This window comes from Dendrobates tinctorius, unplaced genomic scaffold (assembly GCF_039654945.1).
Source record: "Dendrobates tinctorius isolate UK_male_01 unplaced genomic scaffold, ASM3965494v1 ptg000224l, whole genome shotgun sequence".
NCBI lineage: Eukaryota > Metazoa > Chordata > Amphibia > Anura > Dendrobatidae > Dendrobates > Dendrobates tinctorius.
The window spans coordinates 12,945,348-12,970,920 of NW_027361891.1; the positions used below are offsets into that span (position 1 = coordinate 12,945,348).

The following is a 25,573-nucleotide window of genomic DNA, read 5'->3' on the forward strand; positions in this document are numbered from 1 at the left end:
CACCTCGTACACACGCGGCTCTGCTACATCCACACTGTAAATCCTGACCCCACACATACTTACCTCAACCAGCACCATGACAACAGCAAAGCAGAGTCTTGCAGACGGTAGAGGCAAGGCTGAGCGCACAGGACCTGTGATGAGGTCACAGGAGGGGCGGAGTCAGGGGTGACATGATCGGGGGTCTGGACAAAGGCTCCTGATCATGTGACCCCCCTGACTCCTCCCCCTCCTGTGACCTCATCACAGGTCCTGCGAACAGAGCGAGCAGGCAAGCAAGTGCGACGCTGTGAGTGGCTGGGGGGAGGGGGTCTCATGCTACAGCGAGGATGGGGTGCGTGGGGGGAGGCGTGGCGGCTTATCTCCCTGCAGTGCGGGAGGAACTTGGAAACTATCACCGCAGTGCTGCAGAGGGCCGGCAGCAGGAGCAACAGTGGCCGCAGCAGCTGGCAAGCGGCCAGATGATCGGGCGCTGCCGCCCGCGGCCCACGTGACAGCGGCCCAGCGGGAAAATGCCCGGTTGGTTATATTGCCAATCCGGGCCTGCTCGTGTGTGCGTGTGTGTATATGTGTATAACCATATTTTTCGCTTTATAAGGCTAGTTTCACATTTGCGCTTTTGAGAGCAGCGACGGCCTGCGCACGGCCGCCGCTAAGCCGCGCCTCCGCCGATAGCTCCGCCTACCGGAGCATGACGCTGCATGCATCCTGCGTCCCCTATCTTTATCACTGGGGGCGCAGGCCGTGCGCAGTATGCGTTTGGCGGCGCATGCGTCCTTTTCAGAGTGCGCCAAACGCAACCTGCTGCATTTTGGTTGCGCTCGGCGCACCGTGAAAAGGACGTATGCGCCGCCAAACGCATACTGCGCACGGCCTGCACCCCCAGTGGTAAAGATAGGGGACGCATGCAGCGTCATGCGCCGGTAGGCGGAGCTACCGGCGGAAGCGCGGCAGGGGGCGGGGCTTAGCTGCAGCCGTGCGCAGGCCGTCGCTGCGCGCAAATGTGAAACTAGCCTAAGACGTACTTTTGTTCCCACAAATTTTGGGGGAAAGTGGGGGGTGCGTCTTATAATGCGAATGTGTGCTGCTGTGCTATAGAGTGGGGGGGGCGGCGGCTCTGGCATGGTGTCAGGTGGCTGGGGTGGGCTGGCTGCAGAGACAGTGGGAGGTCCTGTGCTCCCGCTCATTAGGCTCATGTAATATTCACTGCACCCGCTGTCCATCACCTCGGTGCTGAAGCCGCGCCGAGTTGGTAGACGGGAGCTGTGCATATTACAATATTACATGTGCCTGTACTCCCCCACCCCCCCGTCACTATAGTCACCTACCGATGATGGCTCCTGCTCCCAGCTGCCCCCCGTGGCTTTCCTGAGTCTGCTGAGATCCTCCTCCTGCAGGGCGCACGGCAGCAGCTGCTCATTCAGGCAGTTCATCGCTTCAGGACCTTCCATGATGTGACCAATAGGACCTGCGGTCATGTGACTCCCAGTGTGCACTGCGAGTCACGTGACCGCATGTCCTATTGGTCACATCATGGAAGGTCCTGTAGTTACAATGAGCTGCTTGAATGAGCAGCAGCTGCATGCGCCCTGCAGGAGGAGGATCTCAGCAGACACAGGAAAGCCGCGGGGGGAGCTGGGAGAAGGAGCCATCATCAGAAGGTGAGTTAACTGTTTATTATTTTATCATGTGCTTGCCAGCAGGGGGGAAATATAGGGACGGGGACCATGTGTGACAGCAGGGGGGAATATAGGGACGGGGTGGACAATGTGTTCCAGTAGGGGGGAATATATGAACGAGGGGCCATGTGTGCCAGCAGTGGGGAATATAGGGACGGGGGGGACGATGTGTGCCAGCAGGCGGGGAATATGTGGACGGGAGGACAATGTGTGCCAGCAGGGGGGAATATATGAACGAGGGGCCATGTGTGCCAGCAGGGGGGAATATAGGGACGGGGGGACAATGTATGCCAGCAGAGGGGAATATAGGGACGCAGGGGCCGTGTGCGTACCAGCAGGGAGGCATATAGAGAGGGAGGCCATATGCGTGCCAGAAGGGGGGCATATAGAGAGAGGGGGGCCATGTGAGTGCCAGCAAGTGGGCATATAGTGACCGGGGGGCCATATCCAGGATGGGATGGGGGGGGGCTATGTGCCAGGATGGGGGTTATATAGATTCCAGGATGAGGGACATATACGGTATATGATTTGAAAGACGGACACTGGCATTATAAGACATACCTCCATTTAACATAAGAAATAAACATTTTTCTTTTTTTCTTCACCAAATTTGGGGATGCGTTTTATAATCAGGTGCGTCTTATAAAGCGAAAAATTGAAAAATACAGTGTGTGTGTGTGTGTATATATATATATATATATATATATATATATATATATATATATATATATATATACTGTATGTGTGTACGTATATACAACCTCTGGCAAAATTTTAGCGACCACTGCAAAATTTTTTGTTTTATTTTTTTCTCTTTATAGGTATATTTTTGAGTAAAATGTAAATTGTTCTTTTATTCTATAAACTACTGACAATATGTGTCCAAATTTCCAAGCACTAATTTTTGCCAGAGCTGTATATGTATGTACAGTATGTATATACAGCGCTGGTAAAAATTAAGAGACCACTGCACAGTTTTATAAGAATCAGCTTCTCTACATGTCTGACAGCCATTCCATTCCAGTGTCAGTTGAATTCCAACCAGAGTACACCTCATTCTACTTAATGTGCTTATGATTAGTTGGTCACCTGAACCAAATCTTATTTAACGAAGGAAAGTTTAAAAAAAAAACAAAAACCTGCTGTGGTGTTCACAATCCTCTAGCAATAGTATAAGCTGGATGGCAAAACAAGTGCTAGTAATATCCCAAAAATAATAGGAATGAAAAAATATTCTGCACTATAGGAACAAAGGAGCGCAAATAGGGTCTTATCCAATGATAAAGTTAAAAAGGTACATAGAATCTACTCACCTGCTGTAGGAGAGTTAAAACATATAGAGTTAGTGATCAGCTGCTGCACATCCAAGGGTCAAACAAGTGACCACCAACACATCAGATCCTATGGAGCTTATTTTTGGACTTCGTGCGCTGCTTAACATATTGCACAATTACCGATGTATTAAAAGATCACTGTTTTTATTCCCAACGCGTTTCGAAGCATGAATTACTTCTTCCTCAGGGAATGACATACATGCATTGATCTTTTAATACATCGGTAATTGTGCAATATGTTAAGCAGCGCACGAAGTCCAAAAAAAGCTCCATAGGATCTGAGGAATGAAAAAATGACTTTTAACCAGGGCTGTGGAGTCGTGGAGTCGGAGTCGGTGCTCATTTTGGTGGAGTCGGAGTCGGTATAAAATGGACCGACTCCGACTCCTAAAATATATAATAAATTGGGTACAGTAATTCAATGCAGGATGTGCTGAATATTTTTTCATAGGAGTTTGGGAAAGTTATGAAATGTCCTATAAATGGCTGTTATATTCCTAATCTAAGGCTACATTCACACACAGCGTTTTTCCTGTGTTTTTTGAGGATACGTTTTTCAGCTGCAAAAGCTGATCATCTTTTTAAAAAACTGCATCACCTGAAAGGTTTTTGAGCTCATAGATAATGTTTTCAATAGCAAAAGCAGATTAGAAATCTGCTCTATCTATCCATTTATCCATATCTGTCTATCCATGTCATATCTGTACCAAAAAGAATGAAAACCGGGTAGTACACCAATATATATTCTGTTCTATCTAAATATCTTGATTATTGGATCATAAAAATGATTAAATGTCTGAGGTTCACATTGTACTACAATAAATTTTTCACTTAAATATAAGCAATATGTGTGGGAGTCGGAGTCGTGGAGTCGGAGTCGGTGTAAGGGAAATTGAGGAGTCGGAGTCACAGGTTTGGCTTACCGACTCCACAGCCCTGCTTTTAACCATGCCAAAGGAGTTAAAAAGTCTTGAGTGAGGAAAAGAAGGACTCGCTTCTGGCTTTACTAGCAGAGGGATACAGTGAGCGTAATGTTGCCTCCATCCTAAAATTTCTAAGACTGCAGTCCATTACAACAAGGTCAAGCAGCAGATATTGGGAACAACAAAGCTACAGACCAGTAGAGGGCGAAAACAACCCTCCACTGACCAGGATGACCGTCAACTTATTCGAATGTCACTCGGCAACTGCAGGATGAAATCAAGTGACCTACAAAAGGAATGGCAAATGGCAGCTGGGGTGAAATGCATGGCAAGAACAGTTCGTAACAGGCTCCTAGAGGCATAGCTCACGTCATGTAAAGCTAAAAAAAAAGCCTTTCATCAGTGAGAAGCAAAGGAGAGCCAGGCTGAAATTTTCCAAAGACCACTCTGAGTCTAATTTTCAGCTTTGCCCTACACCTGGTCATCTAATGGGTAGACGAAAACCTTGATAGGCGTACAAACCACACTGTCTGGCACCCACTGTGAAATTTGGTAGAGGATTGGTGATGATCTGGGGATGCTTCAGCAAGGCTGGAATTTGGCAGGTTAATCTTTGTGAAGGACGTATAAATCAAGCCGCATACAAGGTTATCTTGGAAATACAGTTGATTCCTTCTGCGTAGGCAATGTTCCCTAACTGAGGACTGGTTCTTCAAGCAGGACAATGCGCCATGCCACACAGCTAAGTCAATCAATGTGTGGATGAAGGACCACCACATGAAATCCCTGTCATGGCCAGCCCAATCTTCAGACCTGAACCCCATTGAAAACCTCTGGAATGTAATCAAGAGGAAGATGAATAGTCACACGTCATGAAAGAAAGAACTGCTTACATTTTTGTACCATGAGTGGCATAAGGTCACCCAGAAGCAGTGTGAAAGACTGGTGGCAAGCATGCCAAGACACATGAAAGCTGTGATTAAAAATCATGGTTATTCCACAAAATATTGATTTCTGAACTCTTCCTGAGCTAAAACATTAGTATTGTTGTTTCTAAATGATTATGAACTTGTTTTCGTAACATTATTTGAGGTCTGCAAGCACTGTATTTTTTTGTTCTTTTGACCATTTCTCATTTTCTGAAAATAAATACAAAATTTAGCGCTTGTAAATTCGTTGACATGTCAGTAGTTTATAGAATTAGGCTAGGTGCACATATATGCAGAAAATTTCTGCATGAAAACAGGACACCTTCCCAGAAAACGCGTGTTTTTTATGCGTTTTTCACACGCGTCCCCAGACACACAGAAAATAGCAAGAAATGCGGCATTTTCCGCGAAATTAATGAGCATGCTGCGTTTTTTACGCGATGCGTTTTTTTTGTGGAAAAAAACGCATCAATATGCACAGAAAGTGCGTAATTCATTAAAATGAATGGGAAGCTTCTTTTAAGCGTTTTTAAAGCGTTTTATTTGGTAAAAACGCAACGTGTGAACACAGCCTAAAAGAGCAATTTACATTTTACTCAAAAATATACCTATAAAGAGAAAAATCAGACAAACTGAAAATTTTGCAGTGGTCTCTTAATTTTTGCCAGGTGTGTGTGCGTGTGTATGTGTATATGTGTATATATATATATATATATATATATATATATATATATATATATATATAAACAACGACAAAGCAAAGTCCATCAATAACGTGAGCAATCCAGGATGCTGTTAAAAAATTTTTTCTTTTTATTCATAAATCCATTAAAATGCAATGGTCCAAGCAGTTCAAAACAGCATTAACGCAGGAAAGTAGTGCAGATAGGACTACGCGTTTCAGCGGTAGAACCCGCCTTCTTCACGGTCCAGAATCTGCGTTAATGCTGTTTTGAACTGCTTGGACCATTGCATTTTAATGGATTTATGAATAAAAAGAAAAAAAATTTTAACAGCATCCTGGATTGCTCACGTTATTGCTGGACTTTGCTTTGTCGTTGTTCACATTTGTATGGATGGACTCCTACATCCAGATCCGGGCACAACGGAGTTAACCAGGTCAGCTGAGGTTCCAGGTGGTTCACAGGAGTGAGCTGGTCTACATTGTTGGATTTTTATATATATATATATATATATATATCTATATCTATCTATCTATCTATCTAATTAATGAGATAAAGAAACTGAAATTTGAATGCAGGTCGGCTCTGCGGGAATTAAGAGCTGCAATGTGTGAACTGCAGCAAGAAAATGCCAGGCTGAGACAGGAGATAGAAAAGTTACAACCACCGACCCCTGGACATCTGAGCCAGGAGGGGACCAAGGAAGAGAGGAGTGCAGAGGACATGACCTCCACTGGCCAGGAGGCTGAGAAGCCAAATAACCCCAAAATGAAGGAACCTGAGTCTAATAAAAGTGAGCCAGAAATAAGATCCATAGAAAAGAGAGAACCTGCCACCAGCATAATCTCCAGCACAGACCCGCCACCAGCATAATCTCCAGCACAGACCTGCCATCAGCAGCCACATCACCCACCCTCAACGTCACAAAGTCCTGATATCATCCTCATAATGGACTCAAATGGGAAATACCTGTATACACGGTAGCTATCCCCAGGCAAGAGGGTCAATAAAATCCGCTGTGCAACTATTGAGCAGGTGACAGCGGTCGTCAATAATCCACGGTTTACCAACCCAAGCCATATCATTATACACACAATCTGCCAGACCAGCACCAGCAGATCTCAGGACAACTGGCCCAACTAGCAAAGACGGCACAACTAAAATTCCCTGACCGCAAAATCATTCTGTCATCTCTGCTCCCAAGAAAGGATATATCCAGCCATACCATTCAGTACTTCAACACAGACCTAACCTCAAGAATGAAATCTGTGCCAGAAGTGATTCTGGAACAACACCCCTCAAATCACCATCACCTCTATGACAGCAAGCACCTAAACAAACTTAGGGGTCAGCCTTCTGGCCAAAGAGCTAAAGGACATTGTACTAAACAGGGACCCTAGGCCTGGATCCAACACCAGCCAGAATCCCATGGAAAGACCCCCAACAATGAAAAGGCAGGAAACCTCAGCTATATCTAAGGAAGCTGGAAACAACCTCACCCAAAATCGGACCATCAGAGGAGATGACCACCATGGAGGAGACCACCGACTTCACACAGAGACATACAAAACAGGCATTCGGAGCAGAGATATGGAGGAAAGAAAGACTCTGCTCAGCATATTGTGCAGGAAACTAATGTGACTGGATGGGAACCAACATCATTAATAAACCAGTCAGAGATCCAGCGTGTCCTACACAGACCCTCTCATTACAAGGTATACACACAAGTGATATAGAAAAATGACCACTTAAAATTAGCAGCTGGAATATCCAAGGCCTGAACACCTCTGCCTTTGGATGAAAAACAAATGACCCATATTTTATAAATAGACTAAAAAACATAGACATTCATATTCTCCTATAAACATGGACCAGGGCTGAAAACGAATCCATGGTGCCCATCGGATATAGGGAAATCTGTGTCCCTGCCCTGAAAAATAAAAACGTTAAACAGGGCCATTTCTCAGGAGGAATATTGATCTGGCATAAAGAGCTCCATCAGTACATCAAACCGGTGAAGAGAAGAGACAGCCATATATGGTTTAGAATCAGCAGCACCATCCTCACCTCTGTCTGATGTCTGTGCCACCTACATACCACCACCAGATTCGCCCTACTTCAGTCCAGACAGCTTTGAGATCTTACAAGGAAAAGCCGCCCATTATCAGGCCCTGGGCAAAGTTCTCATCTTTACAGACCTCAATGCAAGAACTGCGAAAAAAGACTTTCTGACCACTGATGGAAACATCTACATATTTGGAGCATAGACCGACGGCCGTGACTCAGTACACATGGAGAGAGACAGATACAACAGTACAGTCAACAAGAGTAGCAAAAAGATCCTGAACCTATGTAGAAGTTTAGGACTTCATGTTCTTAATGGCCTTTCCAAGGGAGACTCCCTAGGAAGATATACATTAATCTCCCATGTAGGAAGGAATGTAGTAGACTACACCATTACAGATATGGACATGGTAAATATCGGCGGCTTCATAGTCACCCCACAAATGCACCTGTCAGATCACAGCCAACTTCTCCTGTACATGAAATCTACAAAGAAACCATTGGCACAAAAGCCTCAGCAGAGCGGCCTCTTCAACCTGCCTCCATCCTATAAATGGTCCAAGACGTCGGCAATAAATTATGAAGAGGCTCCCAGCAGACAGACCCAAAATACAGGAGATGCTCCACCACTTATACAACTATGAGTACAAGCCTAACCCAGACGGAGGGAACCAAGCTACAAAAGACCCCAGTGATATATTCTACACCATGGCCAAACTGTCTGACCTTAAAGAAGTCAACTGTAAAAGGCCAAAGGAAAAACTGACCAATGGTTGGTTTGACAGAGAATGTCAAGTCGTATGGAAGACCCTGAGAACAGCCTCAAACATGAAACAGAGACCCCCAACCATTTGGGTCTGAGGGATGCCTATGACACCATACAAAGGCAATACAAATCCATCCTCGAGGAAGAAGCAGAGTTACATCTCCACCAAACTTAACCAACTCCAACCAGCTTCAAACAAGCCATAGAGACCCTGAAGGACAAGGCCTGCAAAACTTTCTATGCCATCTAAAGCAGCCAGTGAGGGTCTGGCTAAAAATCTTTCATGTCATAATCACCCCAATCCTCCTGTACGGCAGTGAAGTCTGGGGCCCTCACACATACCCAAAGTGGTCAAAGTGGGATTCCAATCCAACAGAAATCTTCCACCTGGAATTCTGTAAACACCTCCCGGTCCATTGGAGCACCACCAACAGTGCCTGCCGGTCTGAGCTGGGCAGATTACCACTGCACCTAGCAGTCCTGAGGAGGGTGCTGTCATTCCAGGTTCACCTACAGAGTAGCAGCCCAAGCTCCAATCACCATAAAGCCATGCTACATATAGGTGCTCCCCACAAACCAGGATCCCTGGATCAGCTCACCCAAACCCAACCTAACCGAACAGTCAATCAAAACAAACTGACAAAAGCCAGAGTCAAGATAATGGTAGACGAGGGCCAGGAGAGGTACCAGTGACTGGAAGAACGAGATCAGCAGCTCTCAGAAACTACTACAGAGAGTCTACAGACTGGCTCCATATCTGGAGAAACTCACGGACCCCAGAGACCGCCAGATCCTGAGCCGGTATAGATTCAGTGCCCACAATCTGGGCATCGAGGTTGGCCGGCACAGACTGAGCTACAAGCCCAGGGAGAACAGACTGTGCCTACACTGTGACCTGGAGGCCCTAGAGGATGAGACCCACTTCTGCTACACTGCACCAAATACTCAGCAGTGAGGGGCACTCACTTCAGGAGACTATCTGATCTCTTCCCGGATTTCAGCTCCATGAAGGAGGAAGAGAAAACATATATCCTGCTTGGGGGAAGAAGAGAGCGTGGTGGAGATAGCAGCGCAGTATGTGAGCGCGTGCCATAGGCTGCTAGAAAGACAACCATGATATGCCATGGACCTCCTTAGCCGCCACCCTGTACCCCATCCATCGTTACTACAGTCCCCACCCATTATCCCCACAGTCCCTATTCCCTACTGTACACGTGCTTTGGCAAAAACTAATGTTTATTTGGTCCTGTCAATAAAGCTTTTTTGAATTTTAATTTTGTGTGTGTGTATATGATATACACTCACTGGCCACTTTATTAGGTACACCATGCTAGTAAGGGGTTGGACCCCCTTTTGCCTTAAGAACTGCCTCAATTCTTCGTGGCAGAGATTCAACAAGGTGCTGGAAGCATTCCTCAGAGATTTTGGACCATATTGACATGATGGCATCACACAGTTGGCGCAGATTTGTCGGCTGCACATCCCTGATGCAAATCTCCCGTTCCACCACATCCCAAAGATGCTCTATTGGATTGAGATCTGGTGACTGAGGAGGCCATTTGAGTACAGTAAACTCATTGTCATGTTCAAGAAACCAATCTGAGATGATTCGAGCTTTATGACATGGCGCATTATCCTGCTGAAAGTAGCCATCAGATGTTGGGTACATTGTGGTCATAAAGGGATGGACATGGTCAGCAACAATACTCAGGTAGGCTGTGGCGTTGCAACGATGCTCAATTGGTACCAAGGGGCCCAAAGAGTGCCCAGAAAAAATTCCCCACACCATGACACCACCACCACCAGCCTGAACCGTTGATACAAGGCAGGATGGATCCATGCTTTCATGTTGTTTACGCCAAATTCTGACCCTACCATCCGAATGTCGCAGCAGAAATCGAGACTCATCAGACCAGGCAACGTTTTTCCAATCTTCTACTGTCCAATTTCGATGAGCTTGTGCAAATTGTAGCCTCAGTTTCCTGTTCTTAGCTGAGAGGAGTGGTACCCAGTGTGGTCTTCTGCTGCTGTAGCCCATCTGCCTCAAAGTTCGACGCACTGTGCGTTCAGAGATGCTCTTCTGCCTACCTTGGTTGTAACGGGTGGCAATTTGAGTCACTGTTGCCTTTCTATCAGCTCGAACCAGTCTGCCCATTCTCCTCTGACCTCTGGCATCAACATGGCATTTCCGGCCACAGAACTGCCGCTCACTGGATTTTTTTTCTTTTTCGGACCATTCTCTGTAAACCCTAGAGATGGTTGTGCGTGAAAATCCCAGTAGATCAGCAGTTTCTGAAATTCTCAGACCAGCCCTTCTGGCACCAACAATCATGCCACGTTCAAAGGCACTCAAATCACCTTTCTTCCCCATACTGATGCTCGGTTTGAACTGCAGGAGATTGTCTTGACCATGTCTACATGCCTAAATGCACTGAGTTGCCACCATGTGATTGGCTGATTAGAAATTAAGTCTTAACACACAGTTGGACAGGTGTACCTAATAAAGTGGCCAGTGAGTGTGTGTATATATATATATATATATATATGAGAATTGGGATCCAGCAAAAAGATGAAAGTTCACCAGAATTATAAAATCTTCTTCTTTATTTATCCATTAAATCATATAAAAAATATATGAGGAACAATTGGTAACATTCCATCATGGGACTACATGTTTCAGCACTATGTGCCTTCTTCACGGTCCGTGAATAAAGAAGAAGATTTTATAATTCTGGTGAACTTTCATCTTTTTGCTGGATCCCAATTCTCTTATATTTCTATTTGTTGGGGCATACTCCCTGCCTGGATCCGTGCAGAATATAAGGTGAACACCGACTAATGCATTAAGAGGAACTCCTTTATGGTGAGCTGGCTATATGTTTTTTACATTGTTTGAAAATATATATATATATATATATATATATATATATATACACACACACGTTGGAGAAAATTATGGAAACACCTAACGTTTTGGCATCGTAATCTTCGAACATGTTATAAACATGCAAACCGTGACATATGGTAATGTTTTGTAGTTGATTATTTGTGTGATGTGTATGTAAATTAACTGTTTGTTTTGCTGAATTGTAAGAACATTGATGAAAACCTGATACCAATGGCAGACCTCTCGGATTTTCAAAGAGGCCAAATTGTTAGTGCTCGTATGGCAGGCGCTAGTGTAACAGAAAGTGCCCGAATGCTTGGCGTGTCAAGAGGTACTGTCTCGAAAGTAATGACTGCGTTTGAAAGAGAAGGAAAAACGTTTGCAGCAAAGCACAGGTCCGGCCGAAAGTCGAAGTTGACTGAGAGAGACCGTCGGACTCTAAAGCGAATTGTGAGAGAGGATCGCAAGACCACGGCTCCGAAAATCACTGCTGAGCTCAATGAACACCTACAGAACCCAGTTTCCACGAAAACTGTCGGGAGCTGCACAAATCTGGATTCCACGGAAGAGCTGCAATTTGAAAACCGCTGCTCTCAATGACAAATGTTTCCAAGCGTTTAGAATGGTGTAGAAACCTCCAGAATAGGTCCCTTGAGCAGTGGAAACGTGATATTCTCAGACGAATCATCGTTTACCCTATTTCCGACCTCCGGCCGAGTGTACGTTTGGAGACAGCCGAAAGAAGCATTCCATCCAGACTGCCTTCTCCCAAGCGTAAAACATGGCAGAGGTTCTGTGATGATCTGGGGTGCTATTTCGTGGCGATCCGCCGGGCCAATGATAACCCTTCATGGAAGAATTAACAGCCGCTATTATTTAGGCATTTTGGGCGACCAAGTGCATCCTATGGTTCAAGCACTGTTCCCGGAGGGTAACGCCATCTTTCGGGATGATAATGCACCTATTCATACAGCTAGAATCATTAAAGCATGGCACGAGGAACATTGTAATGAAGTTGAGCATCTCATCTGGTCCCCACAATCCCCAGACCTCAACATTATTGAGCATTTATGGTCGATTTTAGAGATTCAAGTTAGACGTCGATTTCCGCCGCCATCGTCGCTCAAAGAACTGGAGGGTGTTTTAACTGAAGAATGGGCTACAATTCCTTTGGAAGCAATTCACACCTTGTATGAATCCATACCTCATATAATTGAGGCTGTAATCGCCGCAAAAGGTGGACATACACCATATTAAACTGACTTTTTTTTTACGTTTCCAGGTGTTTACATTATTTTGTCCAACCCCTGTATATATACGTGTGTATGTGTGTGTGTATGTGTATATATATATATATATATACATACATACACACACACACACACACACACACACACACACACACACACACACACACACACACACACACACACTACCGTTCAAAAGTTTAGGGTCACTTAGAAATTTCCTTATTTTCGAAAGAGAAGCACAGTTTTTTCCAATGAAGCTACAGTAACATTAAATGATTCAGAGATTCTCTATACATTGTTAATGTGTTAAATGACTTTTCTAGCTGCAAACGTCTGGTTTGTAATGCAGTATCTTCATAGGTGTATAAAGGCCCATTTCCAGCAACCATCACTCCAGTGTTCTTATGGTACTTTGTGTTTGCTAACTGTGTAAGAAGGCTAATGGATGGTTAGAATACCCTTGAAAACCCTTGTGCAAGTATGTTGGCACAGCTGAAAACAGTTTGTCTGATTAGAGAAGCTATAAACCTTACTTTCCTTTTAGCTAGTTGAGAATCTGGAGCATTTCATTTGTTGGTTCTATTAAACTCTCAAAATGGCCAGAAAATAAAGAACTTTCATGTGAAACTCGACAGTCTATTCTTGTTCTTAGAAATGAAGGCTATTCCATGTGAGAAATTGCCAAGAAACTGAAGATTTCCTACAACGGTGTGTACTACTCCCTTCAGAGGAGATCACAAACAGGCTCTAACCAAAGTAATAAGAGAAGTGGGAGGCCCCGCTGCCCAACTGAGCAAAAGACAAGAAGAACATTAGAGTCTGTAGTTGGAGAAATCGACGCCTCACAGGTCCTCAATTGGCAGCTTCATTAAATAGTACACGCAAAACGCCAGTGTCAATGTCTACAGTGAAGAGGCAATTCTGGGATGCTGGCCTTCAGGATAGAGTGGCAAAGAAAAAGCCATATCTGAGACTGGCTAAAAAAAAGGAAAAGATTAATATGGGCTAAAGAACACAGACATTGGACAGAGGAAGATTGGAAAAAAGTGTTATGGACATACGAATCCAAGTTGGTTGGATCACAGAAGAACATTTGTGAGGTGCAGAACAACAGAAAAGATGCTGGAAGAGTGCCTGATGACATCTGTCAAGCATGGTGGAGATAATGTGATGGTCTGGGGTTGCTTTGATGCTGGTAAAGTTGGAGATTTGTACAAGGTAAAAGGGATTTTGAATAAGGAAGGCTATCACTCCATTTTGCAACACCATGCCATACCCTGTGGACAGCGCTTGATTGGAGTCAATTTCATCCTACAACAGGACAATGACCCAAAACACACCTCCAAATTATGCAAGAACTATTTAGGGAAGAAGCAGGCAGCTGGTATTCTATCTGTAATAGAGTGGCCATCGCAGTCACCAGATCTCAACCCCATTGACCTGTTTTGGGAGCAGCTTGACGGTACGATACGCAACAAGTGCCCATCAAGCCAAACCAACTTGTGTGAGGGGCTTCTGGAAGCATGGGGTGAAATTTCTCCAGATTACCTCAGCAAATTAACTGCTAGAATGTCAAAGGTCTGCAACGCTGGAATTGCTACAAAGGGAGCATTCCTTGACGAAAGCAACGTTTGAAGGAGAAAATTATTTCAAATAAAAATCTTTTTTTCGAACGTTGTCAATGTCTGGACTAGATTTTAAATTCATTTGTCAACTAATTTGATTAAGAAAAGTATGAGTTTTCATGGAAAACACATATATATATATATATATATATATATATATATATATATATATATATATATATAAAATAAAATATCGTATATACTCATGCATAAGCTGAGACTTTCAGCCCGTTTTTGGGGCTGAAAGTCCCTCTCTTGGCTTATACACGAGTCATATACCTGGGGATCGGTGGGGGAACGGGGGTGTCACAGATCAAACTCACCCCCCCGGCGTGGTTTCTGCAGCCCCTCCGCTTCTCCACGGTCCCTTCCTGCCTTCAGTGGTCACGTGGTACCGCTCATTAAACTCATGAATATGCGCATATTCATGAGTGTAATGAGCGGTATCACGTGACCGCTGAAGGGAGACCGTGGAGAAACAGGGCTGCAGAGACCGCACCAGAAGGGGGTAAGTAGGGCGATGCTCACCTGTCCCCCGGTCCATCGCTGCTCAACGCTCTCTGCTGCGTCCTCTGTCTGTGACGTTTAGCCAGCAGAAGGAGCACGTGGTTAGTGCGCGCCGTGCCCTCTGCTGCCTGAATGTCACTGACAGACGACGTGGCAGACAGCGGTGAGCAGCAATGGACCGGGGGACAGGTGAATATCTCAGGTGTTGGGTCCTGAGCAGGAGAGGTGAGTATGGCTTTTTTTTTTTGCAGCAGCAGCATATGGGGGCATATTCTATGGAGCAGCATATGGGGGCATATTCTGTGGGGCAGCATATGAGGGCATAATCTATGGAGCATCTTATTGGGGCATAATCTATGGAGCGTTTTATGGGCAAAATCTATGGAGCATCTTATGGGGGCATAATCTGTGGAGCATCTTATGGGGGCATAATCTATGGAGCATCTTATGGGGCATAATCTATGGAGCATCTTATGGGGGCATAATCTATGGAGCATCTTATGGGGGCATAATCTATGGAGCATCTTATGGGGGCATAATCTATGGAGCATCTTATGGGGGTATAATATGGAGCATCTTATGGGGGAATAATCTGTGGAGCATTTTATGGGGCCATAACCTTTATGGAGCATTATATGGAGGATATTATTCTATGGGGCATCTTATGGGGGCATTATTAACTTTTGTGCAGCATTATATGCGGTGTATTTTGTATGGAGCATCTTATGGGGCCATCATGAACTGTATGGAGCATTATATGGGGCTCCTGATTCAATATGGATATTCAAAAACATTTAACCTACTGATGTATCAATTAATGTTACTTTTATTGGTATCTATTTTTATTTTTGAAATTTACCAGTAGCTGCTGCATTTTCCACCCTAGGCTTATACGCGAGTCAATAAGTTTTCCCAGTTTTTTTTGTGCCAAAATTAGGGGGGGTCGGCTTATACACGGACCGGCTTATACACAAGTATATACGGTGTGTGTGTGTGTGTATATGTATGTGCGTGTGTGTGTGTATATATATATATATATATATATATATATATATATATATATATATATATATATATACACACACAGTGGGGAAAACAAGTATTTAGTCAGTCAGCAATAGTGCAAGTTCCACCACTTAAAAAGATGAGAGGCGTCTGTAATTTACATCATAGGTAGACCTCAACTATGGGAGACAAACTGAGAAAAAAAAATCCAGAAAATCACATTGTCTGTTTTATTTTCATGTTATTTCCATATTATGGTGGAAAATAAGTATTTGGTCAGAAACAAGCAATCAAGATTTCTGGTTCTCACAGACCTGTAACTTCTTCTTTAAGAGTCTCCTCTTTCCTCCACTCATTACCTGTAGTAATGGCACCTGTTTAAACTTGTTATCAGTATAAAAAGACACCTGTGCACACCCTCAAATAGTCTGACTCCAAACTCCACTATGGTGAAGACCAAAGAGCTGTCAAAGGACACCAGAAACAAAATTGTAGCCCTGCACCAGGCTGGGAAGACTGAATCTGCAATAGCCAACCAGCTTGGAGTGAAGAAATCAACTGTGGGAGCAATAATTAGAAAATGGAAGACATACAAGACCACTGATAATCTCCCTCGATCTGGTGCTCCACGCAAAATCCCACCCCGTGGGGTCAGAATGATCACAAGAACGGTGAGCAAAAATCCCAGAACCACGCGGGGGGACCTAGTGAATGAACTGCAGAGAGCTGTGACCAATGTAACAAGGCCTACCATAAGTAACACACTACGCCACCATGGACTCAGATCCTGCAGTGCCAGACGTGTCCCACTGCTTAAGCCTGTACATGTCCGGGCCCGTCTGAAGTTTGCTAGAGAGCATTTGGATGATCCAGAGGAGTTTTGGGAGAATGTCCTATGGTCTGATGAAACCAAACTGGAACTGTTTGGTAGAAACACAACTTGTCGTGTTTGGAGGAAAAAGAATACTGAGTTGCATCCATCAAACACCATACCTACTGTAAAGCATGGTGGTGGAAACATCATGCTTTGGGGCTGTTTCTCTGCAAAGGGGCCAGGACGACTGATCCGGGTACATGAAAGAATGAATGGGGCCATGTATCGTGAGATTTTGAGTGCAAACCTCCTTCCATCAGCAAGGGCATTGAAGATGAAACGTGGCTGGGTCTTTCAACATAACAATGATCCAAAGCACACCGCCAGGGCAACGAAGGAGTGGCTTCGTAAGAAGCATTTCAAGGCCCTGGAGTGGCCTAGCCAGTCTCCAGATCTCAACCCTATAGAAAACCTTTGGAGGGAGTTGAAAGTCTGTGTTGCCAAGCGAAAAGCCAAAAACATCACTGCTCTAGAGGAGATCTGCATGGAGGAATGGGCCAACATACCAACAACAGTGTGTGGCAACCTTGTGAAGACTTACAGAAAACGTTTGACCTCTGTCATTGCCAACAAAGGATATATCACAAAGTATTGAGATGAAATTTTGTTTCTGACCAAATACTTATTTTCCACCATAATATGCAAATAAAATGAAAACAAAACAGACAATGTGATTTTCTGGATTTTTTTTTCTCAGTTTGTCTCCCATAGTTGAGGTCTACCTATGATGTAAATTACAGACGCCTCTCATCTTTTTAAGTGGTGGAACTTGCACTATTGCTGACTGACTAAATACTTTTTTTCCCCACTGTATATAATATATATTTTCAAAGAAGATAGAGGCAGCACACCATATGAAATTGTAGAAAAAAGTGATTTTCAGTAGCCCATGTGGCGACATTTCGGTCCCAAGTGTAGACCTTTCTCAAGCAGTTACAATAGTGCATATGCTCAGTATTTAAGGCAACCCAAATAACAAGTATTGGTAGCAATTAGCTCATTGTGTAGCATTGTGATAATTTCACATACCGTATATACTCGAGTATAAGTCGATCCGAGTATAAGCCGACCCCCCCCCCCTAATTTTGCCTCAAAAACCTGGGAAAACTTAATGACTCGAGTATAAGTCTAGGGTGGGAATTGCCGAAGATACTGGTAAATTTCAAAAATAAAAATAGATAATAAATGCTGCACAGTGAATAATGGTGGCCCAAATACCGGTACCGTAATGCTGCACAACATATGCCCCCATAAATGCTGCACAGTGAGTACCGTAATAGTGGCCCCAATGCATGATTTATTGGCCAGGTGATAGGACTACCGGTAATCCTATCTGTTGCTGCTGCCCCTGCTGGAATTAAAAAAAAAAACACTATATACTCACCTCCGTTGCTGACAGCTGCTCCTGAGCGTTACCGGCTCTTCAGTGACTCAGGCAGAGGGCGCGTGCTATCCACGTCATCGCACCCCCTGTACGTCACTGCCAGAAGGCGGGAGAGAGCGGCGCACATCGACTTGTAACGCCGCTGCCGCCGCGGCCCTATTACCCGCCGCAGCCGGGACACTGACAGGCTGCAGGGGAGCGCAGACACATACCGGGGAACGCGGTGACGACTGGGGCCAGGTAAGTTTGAACCGGGACCCGAATATAAGTCGAGGGGGGTCTTTTTCAGCCCAAAAAAGGCGCTGAAAAACTCGACTTATATTCGAGTATATACGGTAATTTATACAAAAGTGCAATATAGCTCAGTGGTATAAAGTGACACAGTGCAAAATATCGTGCAAAAATATATATAACATACAAAACATGTAGAGAGAGAATAATTGATCATGCCCCATGTTGATCGTTATCTGATATATAATTTTATTTTGTTTTTTTTTGGTGCAAGTACTTATTTGTTTTTTGTTTGAGTTGGCTTTTTGAAAATATTGCCTTATTTTAGGAACATGCTGAGCTTAAATAGTTGTCAGCAGTGTCTGACGTGCACGTGGCATTAAGTTGCCATATTCTAAGATGAATTCCCGGTTGCAATCGTGCATGACCGGATAGGAACGTTCATCTGTAGTTGAACCGATCTCTATGATATGCACATTAGCTATAGCTGGACACCGGTTTTTGGTGCAATGTGTCAGGATGGGGTGAGTCATGATGTATGATTATGCACAGCTGGTCTTAACCCCCAAGGGTGGTTTGCACGTTCATGACCGGGCCAATTTTTACAATTCTGACTACTGTCCCTTTATGAGGTAATATCTCTGAAACGCTTCCATGGATCACGATGATTCTGACATTGTATTTTCTCGTGACATATTGTATTTCATGTTAGTGGTAAAATTTCATTCATATAACTTGCATTTATTTGTGAAAAAACAAATTTGGTGAAAATTTCGTGATTTTCCAACTTTGAATTTTTATGCCCTTAAATCACAGAGGTGCAGCACACAAAAAACTTAAGTAACATTTCCCACATGTTTACTTTACATCAGCACAATTTTGGAACCAAAATTTTTTTTTCGTTAGGAAGTTATAAGGGTTAAAATTTGACCAGCGATTTCTCATTTTTGCAACACCGTTTTATTTTTACGGACCACATCACATTTGAAGCCACTTTAAGGGGTCTATATGATAGAAAATATCCAAAAGCGACACCATTCTAAAAACTGCACCCCTTAAGGTGCTCAAAACCACATTCAAGAAGTTTATTAACCCTTCAGGTGCTTCACAGGAATTTTTTGAATATTTAAAAAAAATGAACATTTACATTTTTTTCACAAAAAAAATACTTCAGGTTCAATTTTTTTTATTTTACCAAGGGTAACAGGAGAAATTGGACTGTAGAAGTTATTGTGCAGTTTGTCCTGAGTACGCTGATACCTGATATGTGGGGGGGGGAACCACTGTTTCGGCGCATGGCAGAGTTCAGAAGGGAACGAGCGCCGTTTGACTTTTTCAATGCAAAATTGGCTGAAATTCAGATCGGACGCCATGTCACGTTTGGAGAGCCCCTGATGTACCTAAACTGTGGAAACCTCCCACAAGTGACCCCATTTTGGAAACTAGACCCCCCCAAGGAACTTATCTAGATATGTGGTGAGAACTTTGAACCCACAAGGGCATCACAGAAGTTTATAACGTACAGCGGTACAATTAACATTTTTTCCACACAATTCTTTTCACCCCAATTTTTATTTTCCCAAGGGTAACAGGACCCTAGAAGTTATTGTGCAATTTGTCCTGAGTACGCTGATACCCCACATGTGGGGGTAAACAACTATTTGAGCGCATGGCAGAGCTCAGAAGGGAAGCAGCGCCATTTAACATTTTTGGCTGAAATTAAGATCGGACACATGTCGCGTTTGGAAAGCCCCTGATGTACCAAAACAGTGAAAACCCCCCACAAATGACACCATTTTGGATACTAGACCCCTAAGGAACTTATCTAGATGTGTGGTGAGCACTTTGAACCCCCCAGTGCTTCACAGAAGTTTATAAAGCCCGGGCGTGAAAATAAAAAAATCGTATTTTTTCCACAAACATGATCTTTTAGTCACCATTTTTTTTTATTTTCCCAAGGGTACCAGGAGAAATTGGACCCCAAAAGTTGTTGTCTAATTTGTCCTGAGTACGCTGATACCCCATATGTGGGAGAAAACTACTGTATGGGCACACGTCGGGGCTCGGAAGGGAAGTAGTGACGTTTTGGAATGCAGACTTTGATGGAATGCTCTGCGGGTGTCATGTTGCCTTTGGAGAGCCCCTAATGTACCTAAACAGTGGAAACCCCCCACAAATTACACCATTTTGGAAACTAGACCCCCTAAGGAACTTATTTAGATGTATGGTGACTACTTTGAACCCCCAAGGGCTTCACAGAAGTTTATAACACTCGGACGTGAAAATAAAAAAAATCATTTTTTTCCACAAAAATGATATTTTTGCCCCCAATTTTTTATTTTCCTAAGGGAAACAGGAGAAATTGGACCCCAAAAGTTGTTTTGCAATTTGTCCTGAGTAGGCTGATACCCCATATGTGGGGGTAAACCACTGCTTGGGCGCATGGCAGAGCTTGGAAGGGAAGGAGCACCATTTTGACTTTTTCAACGCAGAATTGGCTGGAATTGAGATCAGACGCCATGTTGCATTTGGAGAGCCCCTGATGTGCCCAAACAGTGGAAACTCCCCAATTATAACTCCAACCCTAACCCCAACACACCCCTAACCCTAATGGTAAAATGGAAATAAATACATTTTCTTTAAATTTTATTATTTTTCCGTAACTAAGGGGGTGATAACGGGGGGTTTGATTTACTATTTATGGCGGGTTTTTATTTTTGGCAGCTGTCGCACGATAAAAGACGCTTTTTATTGTAAAAATAGTTTTTGCATCACCACATATTGAGAGCTATAATTTTTCCATATTTTGACTCAGAGTCATGTGAGGTCTTATTTTTTGCGGGACGAGTTGACGTTTTTATTGGTATCATTTTCGGGCACGTGACATCTTTTGATCACTTTTTATTCCGATTTTTGGGACGCAGAATGAACAAAAACCATCGTTTCATGAATTTCTTTTGGGGGGGGTGCATTTGCACCGTTCCACGTGCGGTAAAATTGATAAAGTGGTTTTATTCTTCGGGTCAGTACGTTTACAGCGATACCTCATTTAAGTCGTTTTTTTGTGTTTTGGCGCTTTTATGCAATGAAAACAATTTTATATAAAAAATAATAATTTTTGCATCGCTTTATTCTGCGAGCTATAACTTTTTTATTTTTTTGCTGATGATGCTGTATGGCGGCTCGTTTTTTGCGGAACAAGATGACGTTTTCAGCGGTACCATGGATATTTATATGCGCCTTTTTGATCGCGCGTTATTGCACTTTTTGTTCGGCGACATAAATCATTATTTTTTGCTTCGTTTTTTTATTTTTTAATGGGTTCGCTAAAGGGGTTAACTAATGGGACAGTTTTATAGGGTGGGTCGTTACGGACGCCGCGATGCCAAATGTGTAGTTTTATTGTTTTGGTTTTTTTTTATTTCCAAAAAATGAATTTATTAGGGAATATTTTTTTTTTTATTTAGCGATTTTGTTTAAAATTATTTTTACAATTTTTTTTAACTTTATTACAATGTCCCAGGGGGGACATCACTGTCATGTGACAGATCACTGTCATGTGACAGATCACTGTCATGTGACAGATCACTGTCATGTGACAGATCACAGATCACTGTGACAGATCAGCGATCTGTCACAGGCACTACACAGGCTTCCTCCTTGCCTGCGCTTTGCAGGCATGAGGAAGCCAGCTTCCTGCAGGCCCTCGAAGGTCCCCGTCACCATCTTGGATTCGGGGACCTGCAGGGATGGAGCCCCCCGCAGCAGAGCTGCACATTGCGCTGCTGTGGGGGGCTCAGGGAAGCACGGAGGAAGCCCCCTCCCTGCCGATGCTTCCCTTTAACCCCCGGTACACCACGATCGGGTTTAATCGCGGTGTGCAAGGGGTTAACGTATCGGGGGAGGTCCGTGACCGCCCCTGACACATTGTGCCCGGTGTCAGCTGTGATAATCGGCTGACACCCGGCCGCGAGCAGCGGCGCTCACCACTTGAGCGCCACTGATTGCTGTGACGTACTATCCCGTCCCTGGGAATTAAGTCCCAGGGCACATGGACGGGATAGTACATCACATGACAGAAAGGGGTTAATGATCAATTACGATATATATATATATATATATATATATATATATATATATATATATATATATATCTCTATCAGATTTGTACATCGAGAGACTGGGCAAGAATTTCATTCTTCCTTGGCAAACAGCTCGAGCTCAGTGAGGTTTGATGAAGATCGTTTGTGAACAGCAGTTTTCATCTCTTTCCACAGATTCTTAATTGGATTCAGGTCTGGACTTTGACTTGGCCGTTCTAACACCTGGATACATTTATTTGTGAACCATTCCATTGTAGATTTTGCTTTATGTTTGGGATCATTGTCTTGTTGGAAGACGAATCTCCGTCCCAGTCTCAGGTCTTTTGCAGACTCCAACAGGTTTTCTTCAAGAATGGTCCTGTATTTGGCTCCATCCATCTTCCCTGTCCCTGCTGAAGAAAAGCAGGCCCAAACCATGATGCTGCCACCACCATGTTTGAAAGTGGGGATGGTGTCTTCAGTGTGTTGAACTGTTTCCTTTACGCCAAACATATCGTTTGGCATTATTGCCAAAAAGTTCGATTTTGATTTCATCTGATCAAAGCACCTTCTACCACATGTTTGGTGTGTCTCCCAGGTGGCTTGTTGCAAACTTTAAACTATACTTTTTATGGATATCTTTGAGAAATGGCTTTCTTCTTGCCACTCTTCCATAAAGGCCAGATTTGTGTAGTGTACGACTGATTGTTGTCCTATGGACAGACTGTCCCACCTCAGCTGTAGATCTTTGCAGTTCATCCAGAGTGATCATGGGCCTCTTGGCTGCATCTCTGATCAGTCTTCTCCTTGTTTGAGATGAAAGTTTAGAGGGACGACCAAGTCTTGGTAGATTTGCAGTGGTACGATACTCCTTCCATTTCAATATGATCGCTTGCACAGTGCTCCTTGGGATGTTTAAAGTTTAGGAAACCATTTTGTATCCAAATCCGGCTTTAAACTTCTCCACAACAGTATAACGGGCCTGCCTGTTGTGTGCCTTGGTCTTCATGATGCTCTCTGTGCTTCAAACAGAACACTGAGACTATCACAGAGCAGGTGCATTTATGCGGAGACTTGATTACACACAGGTGGATTATACAATTTATCATCATTAGCCTTTTAGGACAACATTGGATCATTCAGAGACCCACAATGAACTTCTGTAGTGAGTTTGCTGCACTGAAAATAAAGGGGCCGAATAATATTGCACGCCCCACTTTTCAGTTTTTGAATTTCCTCAAAAATTTAAAATAACCAATAAATTTCATTCAACTTTACAATTGTGTCTCACTTGTTGATTCTTCACCAAAAATTTACATTTGGTATCTTTATGTTTGAAGCATGATATGTGGGAAAAATTTCAGGGAGCCGAATACTTTCGCAAGGCGCTGTATATATGTGTGTGTTAAAAGTCACAAAAATAGTAATATACATTGGCTTTCTGAATTTATTTTACTAGGCACTCTGCGTCCCATATCTCCTTGGCGTTGGCTGCTTTCTGTAGTAATTCCAATTGTTATCGTTTCTCATGGCATGAAAAAGAAGAGCTTGGATAGCAGTGGTGCTCTAGGAGGTATGTTTTCCATATTTTGTGTATCATGTTCGAGATATTGTGCACTTGGCTTTTATTTTACGGCACATTTAAAGGGGTTGTCCAACACTTGGACAAATCCTTCTTATAGGAATTTGGTTGGTCCACATTGATATGTCTGCAGGCGCTCTGTATGACTTGTGAATCCCCTTCCCCAGCGCATGCACTATGCGCTGAAAGGATTTGTCAGTTTCTGTACTGTGACCTTCAGCTACGTATGCGTTATATATATGCTCCGAGCCAGAACCAGTCTAGTGGGTGCGGCCTCGACCCATACATTTGTATACTTTCCAGTCCCGGCTCTGAAAATGACAAATCCTCGCAGCGCACAGAACGTGCACTGGGGGGGATTCATAAGTCTGCAGTAACACAGAGTAACTGCAGACTTCTCCATTTGCACTGGGCAACACTTTTAAACAAATCTGGGCCCCATTAGAAATAAAAATGGCTTATACTCACCTCCTCCCAGATTAATCTTCTAGCACTTGCATGACATTGTTTTCACATATGAAAGCTGCAGCCAGTCATTTACCACTAATGGGTGGCAGTGCTCACACCTCCCAATGACATCCTAATTTTGCACGAGGGAAGTGTGAGTGCTACAGCTCACTACCACCCATTGATTGTCTGCAGTGAGTTCGAGCAGACAGGGCACTGGCCTGGGAGGTGAACTTAAGCTACTTTTCTTTTGAACGGGTCCTTGTTTCATTTGAGAAGTTGTCCAGTAATTGAACAACCCGTTTAAGAATTGGATTTCTTTATGGTTCCTCCCTCATCAGTGGAGGCCTATATAAGGATTAGATAAGATATAGGTTGTACTGGATGTCTGTCTGCTGTGTATGTCTATGGGGGCCTCCCTACTCTCCCAAAAGAGATAATGTTGGGAAATATAATAATCAGCCGACCCTTTAATTTTCCGGGAGGTGCGCTTTCTTTTTTTCTCAGCTCTGAAAACACATGACTGATCTACCCAGGGTAACAGTCGCATGTTGTTTGGGGGAGAGGTCTTCTGGCAAACAAAGCTCTCACATGTGTATAACTAGTTTTAGGCTGTGTGCACATGTTCTGAAAGACAAAACCAAGCCCACACATGCTTGAATTTACAGGTCACACTGCAGGTATACCTCAAATGTTAGAGTAAAAAAAACAGATGGTTGTAAGAGGGCGAAAGATTCTTTACACAGCAGACTCTTATGTATAAGGTATAAGTCGTCTTAATCTCTTTTGCCTCGGCTAGTTGTGCTGACTAGTGTGCCCGTAACACAGACTGGCACATAACTGGCTGTTAGTCAACTTAGTCTTGTTCGATAGCCTGTTGGCTTTTCCTGTCATTTTATGATCTTGTACTCCAGTAAGGGTGCTTTCACATTGTGTTCTGTGTCCTCGTCAGGGCATACGTCTGACCACCCCCCTCCCCACTGCAAAGCGGGGTCTGGATGCATGCGCTGATTGAGCCAATAGATTGTAATGGTGATGGCTGAGATACCGTGAACCCTGCCGTGCTCTTTTTTTCAGGATTGTAAGACTACAGGAGCCGGACACTCAAGGCGCAGTCTACTTTGAGTGTCCAACTCCTGTAGATGCACACTTTCGAAAAAAGTGCACAGTTGAGTTCATGTTCGCTCTACCGTCACCATTATAGTCTATTGGCCCCGTCGGTGCATGCGTCCGGATCCCATTTTGCAGCGGCGGGGTCTGACATATGCCCTGACGGGAATATGGAATGCAATGTGAAAGCACCCTTAGTTGCTTTTATTGT

At 43.8% G+C, this 25,573-nt stretch overlaps 1 protein-coding gene across 3 annotated transcripts in view; it reads left to right on the forward strand.

Annotated features, from left to right (window-relative positions):
* Positions 1 to 25,573, forward strand: part of TMEM19 (transmembrane protein 19) — a 101,280-nt gene that overhangs the window by 12,364 nt on the left and 63,343 nt on the right. For 2 of the 3 annotated variants that reach the window (XM_073555532.1, XM_073555533.1), the window contains exon 3: positions 23,683 to 23,796. The exons of the other annotated variant lie outside the window; for it this stretch is intronic. In XM_073555532.1, the coding sequence (XP_073411633.1) occupies positions 23,683 to 23,796 (114 nt within the window). The remainder of the gene's footprint in view (positions 1 to 23,682; positions 23,797 to 25,573) is intronic. 3 annotated transcript variants of the gene reach the window in all.